We start from the raw sequence: 17,463 nt of genomic DNA, 5'->3' as shown, positions 1-17,463 counted from the left end.
AGAGAGAGAGAGAGAGAGAGAGAGAGGAAAGGAGAGAGGTAGAAAGACAAGACGTCCGTACAGGAACGAGTACATTGAAGAAGAGGAAGAGGAAGAGAATGGTCCTTGTGCAGCAAGGACCCCAGGATACCGGCAAGGAGTATCCTAGAATTGTCGAGGATGCTTCACTCCCATCGCCCTCTTTTTCGTGCCCCTTCTACGGGGTTCCCCGTTCCTCTCTTCCTTCCTCCTCTTCCACGTCTCTCTTTCGAGGTTGTAAATATGCCCCACCCTGTCCCATCAGGATTTATTCCTCGCAAAGGGAATCGTCGTCCTCCTACAAACGCTACACCGCGAGGGGGTACCGCGACATCGGGGACGGTCCTTTCTCCCTCGCTCTAACGGGGACTTAGGCGCGGCGCGTTTCTTCCTCCTTTCTCTTCCACCCTCGTTTCATGCGCCGCAAGACTTTGGTACGGATTGCGAAATCAAGGGCTCTCCGAAGAGCCTAAAGTAGTTGACGAGTAGGTGCGTGTAGAGGTCTCGGCTTCATTCGCGCGAAACATTCGTTTTTCATAAAAAAAAAAAGAAGTCACGTTCGCTTCACCCTTCGTGATAATTTCTCAGAGAATGTTGACAACGTTTGAACTCGGCGAGGACGATCCACCACGTAGAAATGTCGGAAATGTAGGTAGAAGGAGGGAAGAGGATCCAGTTTCGAAAATTCCACATTCGGCCAATAAAATGCGGCCCATCACACACGATCGTTAGTCAAGTTCTTGAGGATACGAGAAACTGGATCCTTCAGGAATGGGACGATAGGTCAACAAGTCGAAGCGACCGAAGTTCGAACGGAGAACCGTACTGAAGAGGTCTTCACCTAGCCATAGACTTCGAGAAATCCGATACGATTTGCGAGATTCCGAACGTATCATAGACCCCAAATTTTCTTCAAGTGTGTATTTATACGGCATTTCACGCTTCCGATGGCGAAGGAGGCTAACAAGACATCGGCGTTTTTTGTGGAAACAATATCGTTAGAAAGTCGTTACCATCAGATATACGTCTAAAAGTGTCGCGAAACGAAGACTTTTGCAGCGCCTCACGCGGTTATTTTTTTAAATCAAAATACAAATAAACTTAACTATTAAAAACTAATTCTTTTTTTTTATCGCGAAGCGCGACTTTTGACTCACTCCACGTACGTTCTTATTGTGGGAAATGGATTTTAAAGCCACCGAGAGAGAAATGGTATTGTTCAGGCAGTCTATATACGTAAAAAATCGCTCACCGCGGCGGCGCCTACAAAAATCCGATTCGCCGGATGATCCTCACCGCTTGCTACGGGAGGGCACAATAGAGGAGATTGAGAGAGTGGTGAAAACTGAAGAGGAGAGGGGGCGGGAGAAAAGGGAAAGAAGTCCCGAATTCTTATCCACAATCCTTGTTCCCTCACTTCGCGCGGAAATGAGGTGGAAAACCGCACCCTCCTGGGATCGACTCACCTTTTCTTTACTTTTCCAGGAGGATACCAACGTCGGATTTCGAGCACTACTGCGGTTCCCCGATATTTCAAACGTGTCCGAATCACGGAGCGGGTTCTCGAGGCAACCGAGCGCGAGAAAATTGTACCAAACTGCAAATGAAAAAAGAAACGTTCACGGGGCCGAGATTCCGCCCGCGAGAAAAAGGAAAAGAACGCGAAGATGGAATATTACGTTTTTAGAGGAAAACATCGTAGTTCTTTTTGGCGAGGGACGCGCGTACAAACCTCGAAAAATTGGCGATTAAGTGTTAATGATATGCGAAGCTTTCCATGAAAAATAAAATAAAATTTTAAAAATTTGACGAGAGAGGTCTTTATTTAACAGTGATCTTTTAAAGCAAGCATTTCCGGACGTACGTTCACCCCGGAACCTTTTTTTATTATTCAAAATGATATTTCCTATTCGATTTCGAGCTAGTGTCCTCTCGTTTGGTTAGTGCCCTGTAGAGTTTTTATCGTGGAAACGAGTGTGCGCGTACCGAGGGGCGCGAGAGCTCGTCGACATTTTTGAATTAATCTCATTCGACTGCTCCCTTTATGCGGTTGGCTCTCCCTCATATATCCCGTGGCGAGTCGTTCCTGGCCGCTTCGTGGCTTCAAGCTTCAAGGTTAATTGGAATGAAAGCGAGAAAGGAAAGAGCACGGCCGAAGGAAAAAGGGGATGCTACAGAGGCGAGTCGAAAGTCGACAATGAGTTTTCTTAGGATCGGCGAATTTTCTGCCAACTCGCTCGTCAATATGTAAAAATTAAGAGAGTTTAAACGAGTTTAAACTGCTAGCCACAAGAGAACCGCTAAAAATTAGGTGTTCGAAAACTTATACGCTCTCGCGAGGCACATAGTTAATAAAAATTAAAAGATTTACAATTTTAAACGTACAAAGCACGTACAAAACTTTGTATATATTGGTATACTGCAATGTTTCATATGTCTTTTTAATTACTTTCTTATCATTTCCGAATATCTGTCCAGTCAGCATCGCGCAATTCTACCTTCAAAGGTGCAGTAAATAGGAATTCTGCATCTGCTTGTTCGTATATTTCGAGTAAAGAAACAATTGCAAAAATGTTACATTAGTGTGCGGTGAATCTTTTTCAAGTTTCTTGTCATTTAAAGTGAAAATGACGAGTCACGAATGGCTGAGAGTGAGTTCAAGATTTCCCTGATTACGTTTTCAATACGCAATAACAGGTTAAAGACAAATAATAGATAAAAATAAACAGGTTGAAGTGGAAAACGATTGTCACATCCAATTCGTCCTCAGTAATTGTAGTATCGTGGCGCATCATCCTGCACCGGAGCCTCGGGATATCACGAAGAAGCGAGGGTCGCGAGAGAATAAAGAGAAGGAAATTAGGGTGCGGAACAGGTGTACCGCTTGATCTAGAAGCAGGGTTGTCCTTTCATAGTCTCTCGGATATACGGACCATTTACCTTTATGCGGTATTACGCGCGAAGAAGCGAGAGGAAAGGCCCATTCACATAAACCGGCTGAACGAAACGCAATCTCCCCCTCCCCCCCCCCCCCGCCCGAAATCGCAACCTGCGACCTCTCGTCTCGAGTAAACTATGGTAAACAGTCAATTATCGAGGACATTCGTTTCTTCGAGTCAGGTCATGAGATGTAATTCGAGACGACCGCGACGCTGCGCTGTGTAAGCGAAACTGGAAATCAACGTGACGGGGAATTGCACGTGACGCGACGGATCTGGACAGGATTGGGTGGATTTTCTCGAACGAAAAATCGAAGCCTGGCATTTCGGGACGACAAAAAGTTTCAAGACTTCTTCGCTGCTTCACCGTTAAATTATCGGAAGCGAGATATCGCGTAAGATTATTTTTTCTCAGCAATATACGAGAAATAGACTGATCTTCTCGCATGCCACTCAAAATATTCATCGGTACAGATCGAATCATTTCGCAGATCTCCAAAGTTCAAGACAATTTCGAGCTAATTTCAAGCTGAGAACTATCAATTTTAGAATCTTTACTAGGTTCGTTTTAAATGAACGTTCAAAGAGGAATCTTTATTCCACTCGTGGTCATAGGACAAAACTTAAAAAGGCTTTAATTTTCGATTAGCCGCTGACCCTTCACGACACACAAATCGAAATGGTGCGCCGATATCGGGACGCTCTAATAGAATTTCATGCTTATCGAGAATTGGACGTGTCAGGGGAACCGAATGGAAGGGTAGACGGGGGTCTTTTCTGCTGGACGCGAAGTTCGGTCGAGCGAGGAATTGATAATCAAAGCAACCCCGCTAAAGATCGATTGGAGTGGCCCGTTAGATTCGAACAGCCATCCGACATCTCTTATCATATAGCTAGATATTATTATCTCAAATAAACAATCCAGGGTAAAAAAAAAGGTAAGAAATAGCAAATTATTTTTCTACGATTGCGATTTCACAATAGATATTTTATTCCAGATAAATTTCTCACATGATATATGAATTTCCATAAAAACTGCTCCACATTTTTTTTAACACGAAAGCCGGCCGCATCGCGTTTCCAATTTTATCGATATTGTTACACCTATATAAATTATATTATTCCTCTCTGATTCACGTGCAAATTTGCACAGGCGCGTCTTAATAAAAGTAACAGATTTTTTTAACGCGCAAGTTGGGCAATTGAAATAAAAATCTAAGCTGCTCCTTCGGAACGTTTTTATACACATTTCGAGTTGCGGCGAAATTACGGACGCCGCTACCCTTCCTCCTCTCAGTGTGACCCTCGCGCGTTCTTAAGCAAAAAAATGTCATCTTTGACAGAGCAGAATAGAAGTAGTCGCACACGTATCCTTAAGTGACAGCGGTGCTTCCACGCTAATGAGGCGCGGCGTAATTAGTGAGACTGTCTACCGGGTGGAGTCTTGACAAGAGGACAGATCCCTCTCGACGCCCTGAGTCGCTCGTTCACCCCTCTGTTCGTCACGCATCCTCGACGTGACCCGTATGTCTTGTCGGCACAAAGAAGGGAATTCATTGTCAGTTATCAAAAATAAAAATTCAATTTCCGTCGTTTTTTCGTGAAAAAAAAAAGCGAAAGAGAAATCCCCGACATATTTTGAACATTTGAAATAGATCAATTTACGACACAATGGATTTTCAGCGTACTTCAATCAGTCTCTGTACATAGGATGCAAATAGTAGCGTATGAAAAGACTCGACTTATAAGCTCTTGTTTCTGCCTTTGTTAAAACATTGCAAGAAATTTTATTAAAAGGTCCTTCCTACAATATTCCTTAAATATGGCAATGTTCTCTACATATGCGTTAATTTTGAATTTAATTGCAAACATACACACGTCGGTTTTTTCTGACCAATCTCGAATCGATTTCCTTTTTTTTTCCCATAAAAATGCTCGTACATTTTTTTCAGAAAAATAATTCGCGCGCGAGAAGGAGTTGAGGAAATCGGTGCGGCCGCCGGGCGGTGCAAGTTAGTTTTTATTAAAAGCCATTCACACAGACACGGCTATCGCGCAAACAAAATAGCTGACCCCGGCTCTCAATGGACTCTGACGAATTTCACCGAGGGTTCGCGTTCCGGCGGGTGGGTTTTGCGAGCGGGGAGGGCGGGAAGGCCGATTTAGAGCACAATGCGGCTCAATGCCGAGGAAATTAGCCGCGGCGCTGCCGGTGACGCCCGTCAACCCCATACCACGGAAAACAAGCTTCATGCCTTATGTCCCGCAGGAGCACGCCGCTCCGATATTATCACTCTCATCGACTAATTTATATCGCGTCAAATATCGTCGCCAATAAGCGACACGCGATTATCGAGATACGTCACATTTCGGTACGATCTAAGCCATCTCGGTCGTCGATAAAGTGTCCCAATAATTTCTCCATTATGCAACTGATATATAGAGACGTTTACATTAAAACAATCAAAAAGATGACGTAACTTTGTTACAAGATAAAAATTGCACATTACGTTGGTAAACTCGTATAAAAAATATAATCCATCAAGTTTTCTTCCTTCCGATTATTTTCTCTCATTTTCGTTATTGGTATAAAAATATAAGGGTAAAATAGATAAGTGGGATATCTTAGGGGATATTTCGCATACTCTATGTCAGAGTATGTCGGAATAAAATGTAAAATGCGTTTCTCTTCTAATATCATAACTATTTAATATTATAATGATTCGATCATTATTATTCTGTTTAATTCAGAGTCAAAAATTCTTGGAAATTTTTCGTAAAAGTACAAGCATGTAAATTCACACGGAAAAACATTTAGCTTCTAGTTTTTGATAAATTTAACTTAAAAATGAAAAAATGAAAAAATAAAAGATGACAGAAAGACAAAGAAAAATGCGGATATTAAAAACGTAAAAATAAAGGAGAGAATACACGCGCGCGTGATTGAAATCGAAGAGCATAAAAGACACTTGAATATCATCACACATATGACGTAATTAAGTATCTGAAGAGAATAACTGTAAGGCGAATATACGGCAATGAGAGATTGGAGATATCGATAATGTTGGTCAAGTATTTATTGGCCGTGAAATCACGCGTTATTAGTAATCGAAATGCGAATCCGACGCTATCGTGAAGCGTAACTCTCTCTCCCTCCCTCCCTCTCTCTCTCTCTCTCTCTCTCTCTCTCTCTCTCTCTCTCTCTCTCTCTCTCTCTCTCTCTCTCTCTCTCTCTCTCTCTCTCTGAAAAACCAAGTCAATGGCGATTAAATTTCCGCCTGTCTTTTGGCGTCAAGGATTATCAAATGTTCCTCTCATCGCCGTCTCGAAGCGAGGGTCAAAAGAGAACTGTGGACATTGACTGCCTGCCAAGATCCGAGGGATAAGTTCGTCATTGCACGCGTAGGTGAATGGAACCCGTCTTTAATGGGGATCCCATGATGCGCAGGTAGATAAACGTACCGTGAATAGGCCGCGGGTCTGAATGAATGGTTAAAGAAACGGCAGAAGAGAAGACGCGCTTCTTTCGCTCCTGTCTCTCCCTTCAGTCCGCGTTTCTCTTCCTCTTCGTTAAGAATTCTTCACGCGTGCACTAAGCACTTATGTGCTTAGTATATCCGTTTTCCGGTAAAGTTAACACTGGAAGCTACGTCGCTGTAATTAATTTTCGCACCAGCTTCAGCGGCCTCGTAAAAACATACTCATGCTTAGAACGTCTAATAGAACAGCAAAGTTTTACTGTACGAACAATGATCATGTATCTCGTGCACGAAATCGTCAATTGTCATTTTAAAAATTTTATATTCATTTAACCAGTTTTCAAAGACATAAAGGTACTAAATAATCCAGGATTTTGTGAGCTGTGACAAAATGTAAATTATTTTAGAGGCTTAGACATTTCATATTTTTCTCCTTCGGCGAAAAGGAATTTTCCGATATATTTGCTAATCATACAGATAAAAATATAATCATTGATTTAAAATATCTCCCGCAGAAATAAAGATCGCTTAATAATTCTTTGCTTTTTAAAATAAAGAAGGAAGGAGGAAGAAAATGTCATTTTATGGGAAATTTAATATCATAAATATCCGCGATCAAATAAATATATAATTTCACTTAGAAGATCATAGTTGATCTTAAAATAACGCTGCAATCTCGCGCATTCAAATGCATACATCGCGAAATATAGGGAAGCGATGTATCGAAAGAGTTGAGAGATAATTTTCGAGAACTTTTACTGGGTTCAAGATGGACTGTATCATCGGCGTCTCTGTCACGGTAGCCGTACAGATCCGGAGACTCGTCTTATGCCCAGTCTCTACACAATTCGAGCCTCTGCCTCTGCCGTTGCTGCGCTGCTGGTGCTGCTGCTGCCGCTGCCGCTGCTACACGAGTGTTTGCAGTCCACTCGAAACCAGTCCCGGACGAACAGTCGCGCACGTGTGCGTGCGTACGAATGTGCGTGCGTACGTACGTACGTGCGTGCGTGCGGAGAGAGAAAATGGATGGGAGATGAAAGTAGACGAAGATATAACACCGACAGCACCGCGAGGCCAGAAAGGTTGCTTAATTTGTCTAACGAGGGCTCCCTGCACCTGTCATCTGGACACGGAGATGGACGAGCGGACAAAGTACGGCCATCCCCCGTTGGCCGAGCTCCGCTCCTCCCAGGGAAGATACCGTTTACTTGTTTATTCGCTCGCCTACGTCGTTTCGCTACTTCAACATCGTCAGATTGCGCATACCGGGTTAATAATGCACAACGCGAGCACGCTCATGCCGCACGTATACAATAGGGAATCTATACGCGTAAGGACGCATTGAAGTGGTGCGCAGCGATTAATACCAATCTGTTATGATTAATATATAAATAAATATAATAAATATTGTCGGGATTACAAGGATGCAAAGTGCGATACAAGACGAATAAACGTGAAATAAACGAAAAATATCAATGTCGATTGCAGTAGTGTTCGTTTATTTTCTTTTTGATCTATTTCTGATTATTAATTATTTAGTTGATTATATTCTGCGTTGACAATATTCTATGATAATTTTAAGAGCGACTACGAATTGTCTCTATCGCATTTCTGAAATACGCTCTCAATATTTGAGACATGTGTGCTCTAATTCTGAATTAATTACCTTCAGATCTTAAATACTTAGCCGATTTAAATTCCAAAAGCAATTTTAGAGTTTCAAATTCGAGCTAATAAATAAACTGTTAAAGTAACGCGTCTGCGAGGAAGAAGACGCGAGCTTCTTGCGTTTTTCGCCAAGAAAACCATTTCGTATCCTCGACACTTACTCTCTCGAGGGTTCGCTTCTGTCTGTGCGTGGCGTTTACTCCCCTCGGTAAATCAATCACACACGTTCATACCCCATATAACGTTTTGTTTTTATGTTCGCGCGTAAATACGGTCGGCGATAGAGCCGGGGCATAACGATTATAACGAAACACAGGAATGAGGTATAAGAAAACGTAAGGTATAACGTATAAGAAAATATACACATAATATTATAAATAAGATAATCATTATAAAAAAATAACCAATCGAATAGTAAATTAAATGTAAAACGGATCAATAATGCAACAAATGGAATGAAACTAATATTCTTGCTACTAAAGACAATCTTGATTTATCAAAGCAAATGTTATTGCAATGTGCATGAGTCTCTCTTTCTCCCTTTCTCGTAAGAATTCTCATCTCAGATTTAAATAAAGACCGAATAATAAAGACTTTTAATATTAGACAGATTGTAGATTTTAGAATTGCCTATTATCAGAATGTGTGTTATTACAGTGTGTGACCCCTTAATTTATTCAAAATATTCTCATAGTCCCAACGATAGATAAATTGTTTAGCAAACAAAGTACTCGGGCATAGATTGTTATAGGAAACATTTGCCATCGCTCCTGCGCGTATTCTGAATATAACAGCTTTTGTACATACATACGAACGAACGTATATCGGGGAACGCGGCGAAAACGCGGGAGAGGAGATCGGGGAGAACGCGATGCACAGGAGGGGGGGCGGGACGACGGTAGGCACGTCCGCTAATTGGATAATTACGGAGTGCGCCGCGTTTGTTTTATAATTGGGCGAAACCGGGGAACCGTCGCTGCCTCGACGTGCCAAACAACAAAACGGCCGGAGTCACGCTCTACGTGACGAACTACCCTCGGAGCTAATCCAGGAGCCGAAGGGTCCCTCGGCTTCCCGCGGCCCCCTTCCCACCCCACCTCCGGCCCCTACGCCCATCCCGCCCCCGCTGGCTCGTGCTTTCGAGCCCTCCGCGCCAGCCCAACGTCAACCACCCTCCGACTCGCCGCCGATTCATCGTTTGTCCACCTACCACCGGTTCACCACCGCCCACCTTCGTGACACGAGCGGCGTGGGGCAACTCGTCGTGCTCACCTCCCTCCCCCTCCGATTTCACGAAGAGATAAAATAGATTATAATTTAGATCTAGATCATTCAACATTCCTTTATTGAGAAGACACCTTTCTACATTGGAGTATTTTGAGAAAAAACAAAATTTTTTTACGTTGGATGAAAGAAAGAGTAAACTGGAAAGTAGCCATTCCTCCAATCGCGATAAAGAAATGACAGAATCAGCGAAGTTCCGCGGTTTGATACAAATAATCTTGTTAGCAATGATTTCCTCTTTCAATCGTAATTAAAAGACAAAATAATGTCGATACGGATAAGAGGAGCAACGAAAACCTGTGCTCGATCTCGCCCGACGCCGTCGAACCCGAAGAAGTCGCGTGCGCGCGCTTTAATTCGACTCTTCTAATCTCGGTATTGTCAAAGGAACAAGGGGGTAAAACAAGTAGTGGGAGAAACTCTGGTCCCAGTTAGAAAACGATTGACTGACTGACTGACTGATTGCGAAACGCTCTTTCGTTAGGGTCGCAACGCGAGAGCCCTTCCCGACCCTCCAGTTCAAATCCCTTCCCTCGCACGGCGTTTCGGTCTGAGCGTAAACACGTCTCGCGCATCACCTAACCAACATCAAAAGTCCTAGATGAGATATCTAGGCGCAATAAGCGCGGAAAAAATATTCGGCGCGGAATCACGGCTGCGGAAAACGGTGTTAACGCGACGGCGGGAATTAAACATTTCATAATTGCCCCTAATATTAATTTTTACGATTTCGTTCGTTTAAGATCTTCGAAATATTAATATAAATTTTTCTAGTACATAATTCCGTGCTTCAATTTTAATAAAAACTGAATTATATCTGTGCACAATTACGTCAATGAAAAGCTACTTAAAGTATTTTAAGCGTACTTTTCATTATTTTTCCATCTTTAACGTTTACATGTATGGTAGACGTATCACTAACTCCTAACGCGAGATGCATGCGTACAAAAATTAAATGACTTACCATGAAACTGCTGGTATAAATTCACTGGCGGGGGAATATTCGCATACGAAGCCGGTCTGTTATGGTTCACGTGATGACTGTAAAAGAACAATTTGTTTAATTTTTTTATCTTACTTAATATCTGCATTCGCGCAATTATGTGATAAAATATTTCAATAATAAGTGAAACAAGACCGATATGATGTACGAATTATAAAATATTTTATTACAAAAAAAAATGAAATTATTTCTTTAATTTAAAAAAATTATACATATACGTATCTATATTAAATACTAATCCGTAAGAATACCATAAAAAATTTGAAAAAAGAGTCGTAAACTATCTCGGATTTAAATTAAGACGCTGTATTTAAATTCATTATGATAAATTCGTTATGATAAAAACTAATTGCAAATTGTCACATGGCAAATATTTTTATTTACAAATATCTTTTATGCATCTTTTGTTTGAAGCAATAAAAGAAAAGCGAAAGAGGAGCAAGGTGATTCTAGATTCTAGATACATGAGATATATTTGTCGGTAAAAGTACACGGCAAACGAACTAATCGCAGCGATTAATAATAATACTCACTCGAGCATCCTGTGCCCTGCCTGTCCCAACGAAGCTGACTGCGTAGAACGAGTGAAACCGATTTGCGGCTTCCACTGGCTGCCGTTTTTGTGATTCATAGCTTCAAAGTCTTGCGGCTTCAGGACGCGCGGCGGGTCCTTGGCCCCCTTTAGCTTGCGAGCCAGGAAAACATAATTGCCACCATACTTGGGATCCTTGTACTTGATACTGTAAACCAAGGGAAAGGACATCCAGTCTCTTGTCTATCTTTCATTGTCAGTAACGGTAGGCAATCATATTTAATTTGATTTAAAAAGGTTTGCGTAACATATACGAACCAATACACTTTGTTGTTTCTGACCGGTAAACCTCTCACGGGTGAAGGTAACGTGCCTCCGTCGCTCACACAGTCCTCCGATAGGAGCACGGTGCCTCGCATCCCGTTTATACTTATCTCGACCTCCTTATCGAACCCTATGCGATTCGTGTACAGACCTTTTATAAAGTCGTAACCCTTATTCTCCATTCCGACGTACAGTCTGTCGTCACCGCGAATGTTTCTCTTTTCTAAAAAATGGAAATACGACGTGAGATAAAACTAGGAACATAATACTCGATACATGCACGTATAAATGTGTATATTACAATTACACCGTTCCGCATCTCGACTTTAACTTGATGAAAATATCCGAAATGTAAACTCTTTTTCCCGCAACAATTGAGACAAGAATTTAGGTGGGGGAGGGGGACGCGTCTGGCGTCCCTCGAAAACTGCCTGAAGTTATCAGGAGAATGCATTGCAACGAGGTTATGTGATCCGATTCAAATTTCGCACTAGCTCCTAACATCGTAAAGTTAGCTCTTGAAATTCAAGTTTGCAGTCTACTTTAGAAGGCGCCAAATTTTAAATTGGATTTAATTAGCGCTACGTTGCTCACGTTGCCGGGCAAAATGTTATTAAATAAAAATATTATTTAAAATACTCGATCCTGGGTAAATTTTCGTGATCCGGAGATCCCTACTGGCAATCGTTGAGATATAAATATCTAAACAAACTTTTTGTAACGTAATATTACAGATTCATGTAAAAGTATTATTATTTAGACTTATTTGTTTCATAGATATGCATTTAGTGGCGCAATAATATTATATATTGCTATAAAACTGGTCATTTTTCCTTGGTTATTACTTGAGTGAATATTCAAATATGTGGATGATAACTGTAGAAATGTAATTTTAAACAATATTTTATAATTATATTCATAGTTATTCATTAATTTGTATATTGAACATATTATTGTGTCATAGATGTGAGCTCTCCATATCTACCAAATATCTAGGTCGTCATAAAATTAATACTACGTCACAAGTTAATTATCTAATCTATTGGTAGTCACATGCAAATTTGCGTGAAGCAATCGGTCTTATCGTTAGTTTACGAAACATTTGTATCACTCACTTTCTGCCTCTGTTAAACTGTCGTAATACGGTGCCAAAGCCTTGAACAATCTTTTCTCGTCAACAAATGGCAGCAAAGCTACGCCTTGCCAAGCAAATTTCTTTCCATTCAAGTCGATTTTAAAATCTTCTGGATAAAAATCAATGATTTGAGATTTCTGTAAATAAATATTAGATAAAAAACGTTAAAAGAAGATACTAAAGTACTATCTGCTAAAAGTAAATCTACTAAAAGCACTAGCGGTTGTATAATTCAACTGTACAATAATTAAATTTTTTAATCGTTTCAATTTAAAATAAATTAATATCATTTTCCCTTTTTTCTGATCATAATAAAAGTATACGTACTGGATCCGTCATTAATTTCGCCCATGGCTCAGGTACATGTTTCCTGCTAGCAGCAGGAAATACACCCATCAATTGTTCTAGTGGACGAAACTGTAACAAAATATCATTAAATCATGCACGTTTGTAAGGTACGCTTACACTTTGCAAAGAATATGCAATACTTACTGGTACAGTGTCCTTCTCAAACTCTGTAGAAAGACCTCCAATATTAATAAAATCACTTGCAAATGGCGCATAATGATACGGGAAATACCATCGCCACGACGCACAACCTTGATAATAATATCGCAAGACCCAACATAAACCTCGCACGTATTGTAAAGCGACGTTATTTCTACAAGCAGGCAAGTAAAACCAGATTAATATAAGATCGCGCACAATTCTCCAAAGTAAATTTTATTTTTCAAAAATAAATGCAACGTTTGCGTATAAAAATTATTCTATTTCCATTCATCATTACCTAAATGCGAGATTATCGGGAGATACGTCGAATTTAGATTCATAGTATCGATCTTTAAAACCATCCTCCCAAAGTCGCACCTCATCGTGCGCCTGGTCATCATCCGACTCATTGCTCGGCGTAACTTCATCAATTTTACGTTTCTGTCCTCTATTGCCTGTATTCTAGTAACAAAATTTAGAATATATAAATATTATACTACACATACACGCGGATGTACTAAAAAACGGTTTCGAAAATTTAAGAACATGTAATATTCATTGTGTTAAAAAAATGAAATTGAATACCTCAGGTTTTAGCATGCTTTCTAAGGCATGATTAGTGTTCGTCTTTTCGGCAGCATTCGTATTATAATTTCTACCCTGTACACGCATTTTATAAGCTTCATAACGTGCATTCTCTATAGGTTTCACTGGTTGTCCAGGGGCCTGTAAAGATTATAACGATATATACCTATATTGAAAATCGTATGTCACATCTCAATCAGAGTCAAAAATATAATAATAAATCTTTTCTTAGCAACATTTGGATGAAGCTGACAATTTTCAAAAACTTTGTTTAGAAAAATTTGAATTAAATCAGTTTAGTTTAGTTTCTTATAAATGTAGAGTACATAATAAAATTGAAATCTTACAGTGGGTGCAAATTGACCTGCAGGAATCCATGTTGGTTTAAAACTACTGATAATTTCGTTTCTTTTCTTTTTGTCTTTTTCACGTTGTTTAAAAGCCAATTCATTTTGTTGCCTCCTTTTAAAGATCTCATCTTCTACATCACCAAGATCTGACATTATCAATTGTACGCGATCTAAATTAACATCACCGCTATCTGTCAAAAAACCCTGCAAATAATAAAAAAAAATTACTTTCTGTAAAAAAATTTGCTTTAATTTATTTGATATTAACATTTAAGAGACAATAGGTCTGTTCGTTTTCGCTGCACTTCTGAACTAATGCAACATAGTGCAATAAGTTAGAATGAAACATATATATGTTCTTTCATTCTAACTTATTGCACTAGTTCAGAAGTGCAGCGAAAACGAACAAGCCTATTTTCATAAGTTTATAGAATTTAATTAATAATTACAGATATACATGTAGAATATTTTTTATAGCTCTAAAAATAATTAACGCAGAAAACTTAGCATGAATTAATTATTATATATAACACAAATAAAATATCTACAAAATATATCTCAATTCTGTTTAAACATAATATTTAACAATTATATAAAGTATATTGTAAAAGGTACAATTTTGTTAATCAGAGTTAATAAAGATATAATTTTGTAATTATTAATTTATCATCTTGTTTTGTAAGAAATATTACATACTCCTGTTTTATATACTGCTTTTTTGTATAGAGCAACAAGTCTGTCAATTGCGCCTTCTCTAATTTCCAGAGAAGGGAGATGAGGTAAAAAATCGTTTCCTACGAAGAAACACATAAACACCCAATCATCGATAGCTCGCTCAAAATCATACTTGAATGGTAGATTTGGCATAGACAACTCTCTTTCTAAATATTCTCTGAGAACATTTAATCGCACGAATATGAACTGGCATTCGGATCCGTATACGTTTTCCTCCGGCTTTTGGCTCGGTTCCGCGCCCATACAGTCACGCATTTCATGCCCCAATTGACCACATATATCGCACGGCTTTGGCTTATTTGGCTTAAATTCCTCGCGAATAATAGTAAAATTAGGTTCATGTGTAGCGAGACCCAACATGATCAAATCGGCATCCGCTCCGCATAAAACATGTTGCGTATTAGGATCGTGATCGGGTTGCGCTATAATACATAAAAAAAACCACAATTTTTTATTTGTAGCAAAGCTATGTAATCTGCGCATATAAAATAATCTTATATACAAGCTTACCTCTTTGTCGTCGTATAAAATCCATTATTTTATGTTCTCCTTCACCGGGAACATTAGCATCACTTAATATTACTTTAATATTCCTCCAACCTGGGTCATTATTCAAGCGATCATGAATGTAGTAATGCAAGCATGCCGATAATCTCGCCATAAATGGTGTGCCCTGGAATATGAAACGTTTGATATGTACATTATGCAACTTTACAGTTTACTCAAATCAATCAATATTTTTCAAAATTAATCAATGACAATTAATAACAAAAAATTCCGTTCCGTTTGTCAAAAAATATTAAAATTAATCATTAAAATTAACAATTAATTTAAATATTTTTATACATATTTTAAATTCTGTTTATTTTGTTATATTCAATTGTTACAAACCGGCGTAATGCAGTTACTATCGAAATGCGCTTCCTTCGGTTTTTCCGGTGGTAAAGATGCCCCTTTGAGAGACAATTCGGAACGTATCCTCTCTATTTCATTAATCTTTTCTGTTGTTTCTTTGGATGCACGAAATCGTCGAGATCTTTGTTGATTCATCTTAGCTCTGGGCGCCTGCATAACAACGCATTGCTCATTATAATTATTCCATTAGTTTTCTTTTCTGAATATAATATATGTAAAAACACTTACGACTCCGTCAATCGCCATGTAAAGCACCTTCCTTGGTCTGACGATACGAAACAATCTGTCGATACACTCAAAAATAGCCTCCATCATTTCATCTTCATCCTTGGGAGCTGGCCTATATTTCATACAAGCACAAGATCACATAAACAATTCCTCATAGATTTATTTACAATACAATTCATTAAAAAATTATATATATTATACATATATAAATCATTCCTTACAACATCATGTTTATACTCACTTGTCCTCTGGATGCGTACAGGGGTGAATGATACCGTTCATGTCAAGATATAAATTATCAAATTCTACCCCGTTTGGATTCGGCTCCGCTGAATTCACAGGAATGCATACCCCATCTGGAGTTGCTGACTAGGAATGTAAAGTATCAAAATTTTATAATCTCCATTATGTAAACCATCGGCAGAATGTCACTAAAATGGATTGCTAAACTTTGGCAATAAACTTAATTCATCTTAAATGCAAATAATTCATATGACGGTAAATCCAAAAACGTATCTCAACCATTTTTTATCTGAGCCAAACATTTGCAAGAATATTTGGTATTTTAATTAGGTATAATTAAATATATATTATATTTACATTAAATATTTTCTTTTACATATTAATATATCTCATGAACGTTCAAATATTGACACAAGAGTCTAAAATGAAATCTTTTACTTATTTTAAATCGCTAAAAATAAACAAATTAAATTATATAATATTAAAAACAAAGCACATAAAACCAAATCAAATCTGTTAAATTCTAAAGAAATCTTTCCAAAGAAACAAACGAAAAATCTTTATAATTATGAAAGTTACACAACACAATTATCCACAAGAGAAAATTCTTATCCTTACACTAATTTAAGATCTTAGATATATCGAATAAAATGTGAAAATTGTTTAAATACATAAAAATTACTGAAAATTTTAATTTCATTTCAGATATTAAATTTGATGAACAGAAGCAAATAGAGGATTATAATAATCATTCTGAAAAGTTTCGTCAAATTAACCATGTGGTTAAAAATATAAAAATTAATTAAGAGACTTTTACACGTTCACGTTCATAATAATGCACATTGCAATTAAAAAATCCGCGTGATCTATAAACGCAGCGGTTTATCGAAAGAAACTGAACTTCAGAAAGCAAGATGTGAGTAATTTCACTGCAAATGTGTATGACAAAGGGGAAAACTTCTTTGGGAGGTTTAACCTACCTTCTGCTCGATGCACTCGACGATCACGGAGGGATACTTGCGGCTTAGCCAACGAAAAAATGCCGGGACACCCATCCTTCGTTTCGGAATTCACTCGACAATATTACGAAAACCTCGAATTACAGTCACGGCACTATCGTGTCATATTAAATCAACTGCATTAACGCGCATACCGTCTAACCTAAATCTGGACGAGATGGACGCAGAGTACGCAGTTGGTTAGGGTTGGTTAGGGTTCTTGGGCTCTGGTTGAGCATGAATTAATATTATACCGTGATACGGAACACGAGATACGATTTCATGCCACTCGGCTTTTAACGCCACTCGTGGAAAAATGACGCAACGTTTTTTTAAATTTATGTACTTCGATATTAGATTAGTATTGATTAGTATTCAGTATTCAGCGATCTAAAAACGACTTAAGTTTAAATAATATAATTGAAAAATATTTCATAGATTTTTAATGATTTATGTAAATCGCAACTTTGATGCTATGTTAATCATTGATAATTTTTTTTAATTTAATCATAACCGACACACAAATTCCTTTTAAGGA

The 17,463-nt window shown here is 38.7% G+C and overlaps 1 protein-coding gene across 1 annotated transcript in view; it reads right to left on the bottom strand.

Moving 5' to 3' along the window:
• Nucleotides 1-17,148, bottom strand: part of Rat1 (5'-3' exoribonuclease 2 Rat1) — a 30,243-nt gene extending 13,095 nt beyond the window's left edge. The window contains exons 1-15 of the mRNA XM_071703028.1: nt 16,908-17,148; nt 15,926-16,053; nt 15,685-15,796; nt 15,433-15,606; nt 15,052-15,214; nt 14,503-14,963; nt 13,804-14,010; nt 13,457-13,597; nt 13,170-13,333; nt 12,875-13,043; nt 12,710-12,799; nt 12,363-12,519; nt 11,242-11,470; nt 10,925-11,131; nt 10,353-10,429 (exon numbers count right to left, since the gene is read on the bottom strand). Of these exons, the coding sequence (XP_071559129.1) occupies nt 10,353-10,429; nt 10,925-11,131; nt 11,242-11,470; nt 12,363-12,519; nt 12,710-12,799; nt 12,875-13,043; nt 13,170-13,333; nt 13,457-13,597; nt 13,804-14,010; nt 14,503-14,963; nt 15,052-15,214; nt 15,433-15,606; nt 15,685-15,796; nt 15,926-16,053; nt 16,908-16,982 (2,554 nt within the window). The 5' untranslated portion in view covers nt 16,983-17,148. The remainder of the gene's footprint in view (nt 1-10,352; nt 10,430-10,924; nt 11,132-11,241; nt 11,471-12,362; nt 12,520-12,709; nt 12,800-12,874; nt 13,044-13,169; nt 13,334-13,456; nt 13,598-13,803; nt 14,011-14,502; nt 14,964-15,051; nt 15,215-15,432; nt 15,607-15,684; nt 15,797-15,925; nt 16,054-16,907) is intronic.
• Between the last annotated feature and the right edge of the window lie 315 nt (nt 17,149-17,463).

The sequence above is a fragment of the Temnothorax nylanderi genome, unplaced genomic scaffold (assembly GCF_030848795.1).
Source record: "Temnothorax nylanderi isolate EJ_2023f unplaced genomic scaffold, tnyl_v1.0 TNYL_tig0033_pilon, whole genome shotgun sequence".
NCBI lineage: Eukaryota > Metazoa > Arthropoda > Insecta > Hymenoptera > Formicidae > Temnothorax > Temnothorax nylanderi.
The sequence above is the reverse complement of the archived record's forward strand: the minus strand, read 5'-3'. Positions and strand labels throughout refer to the sequence as shown.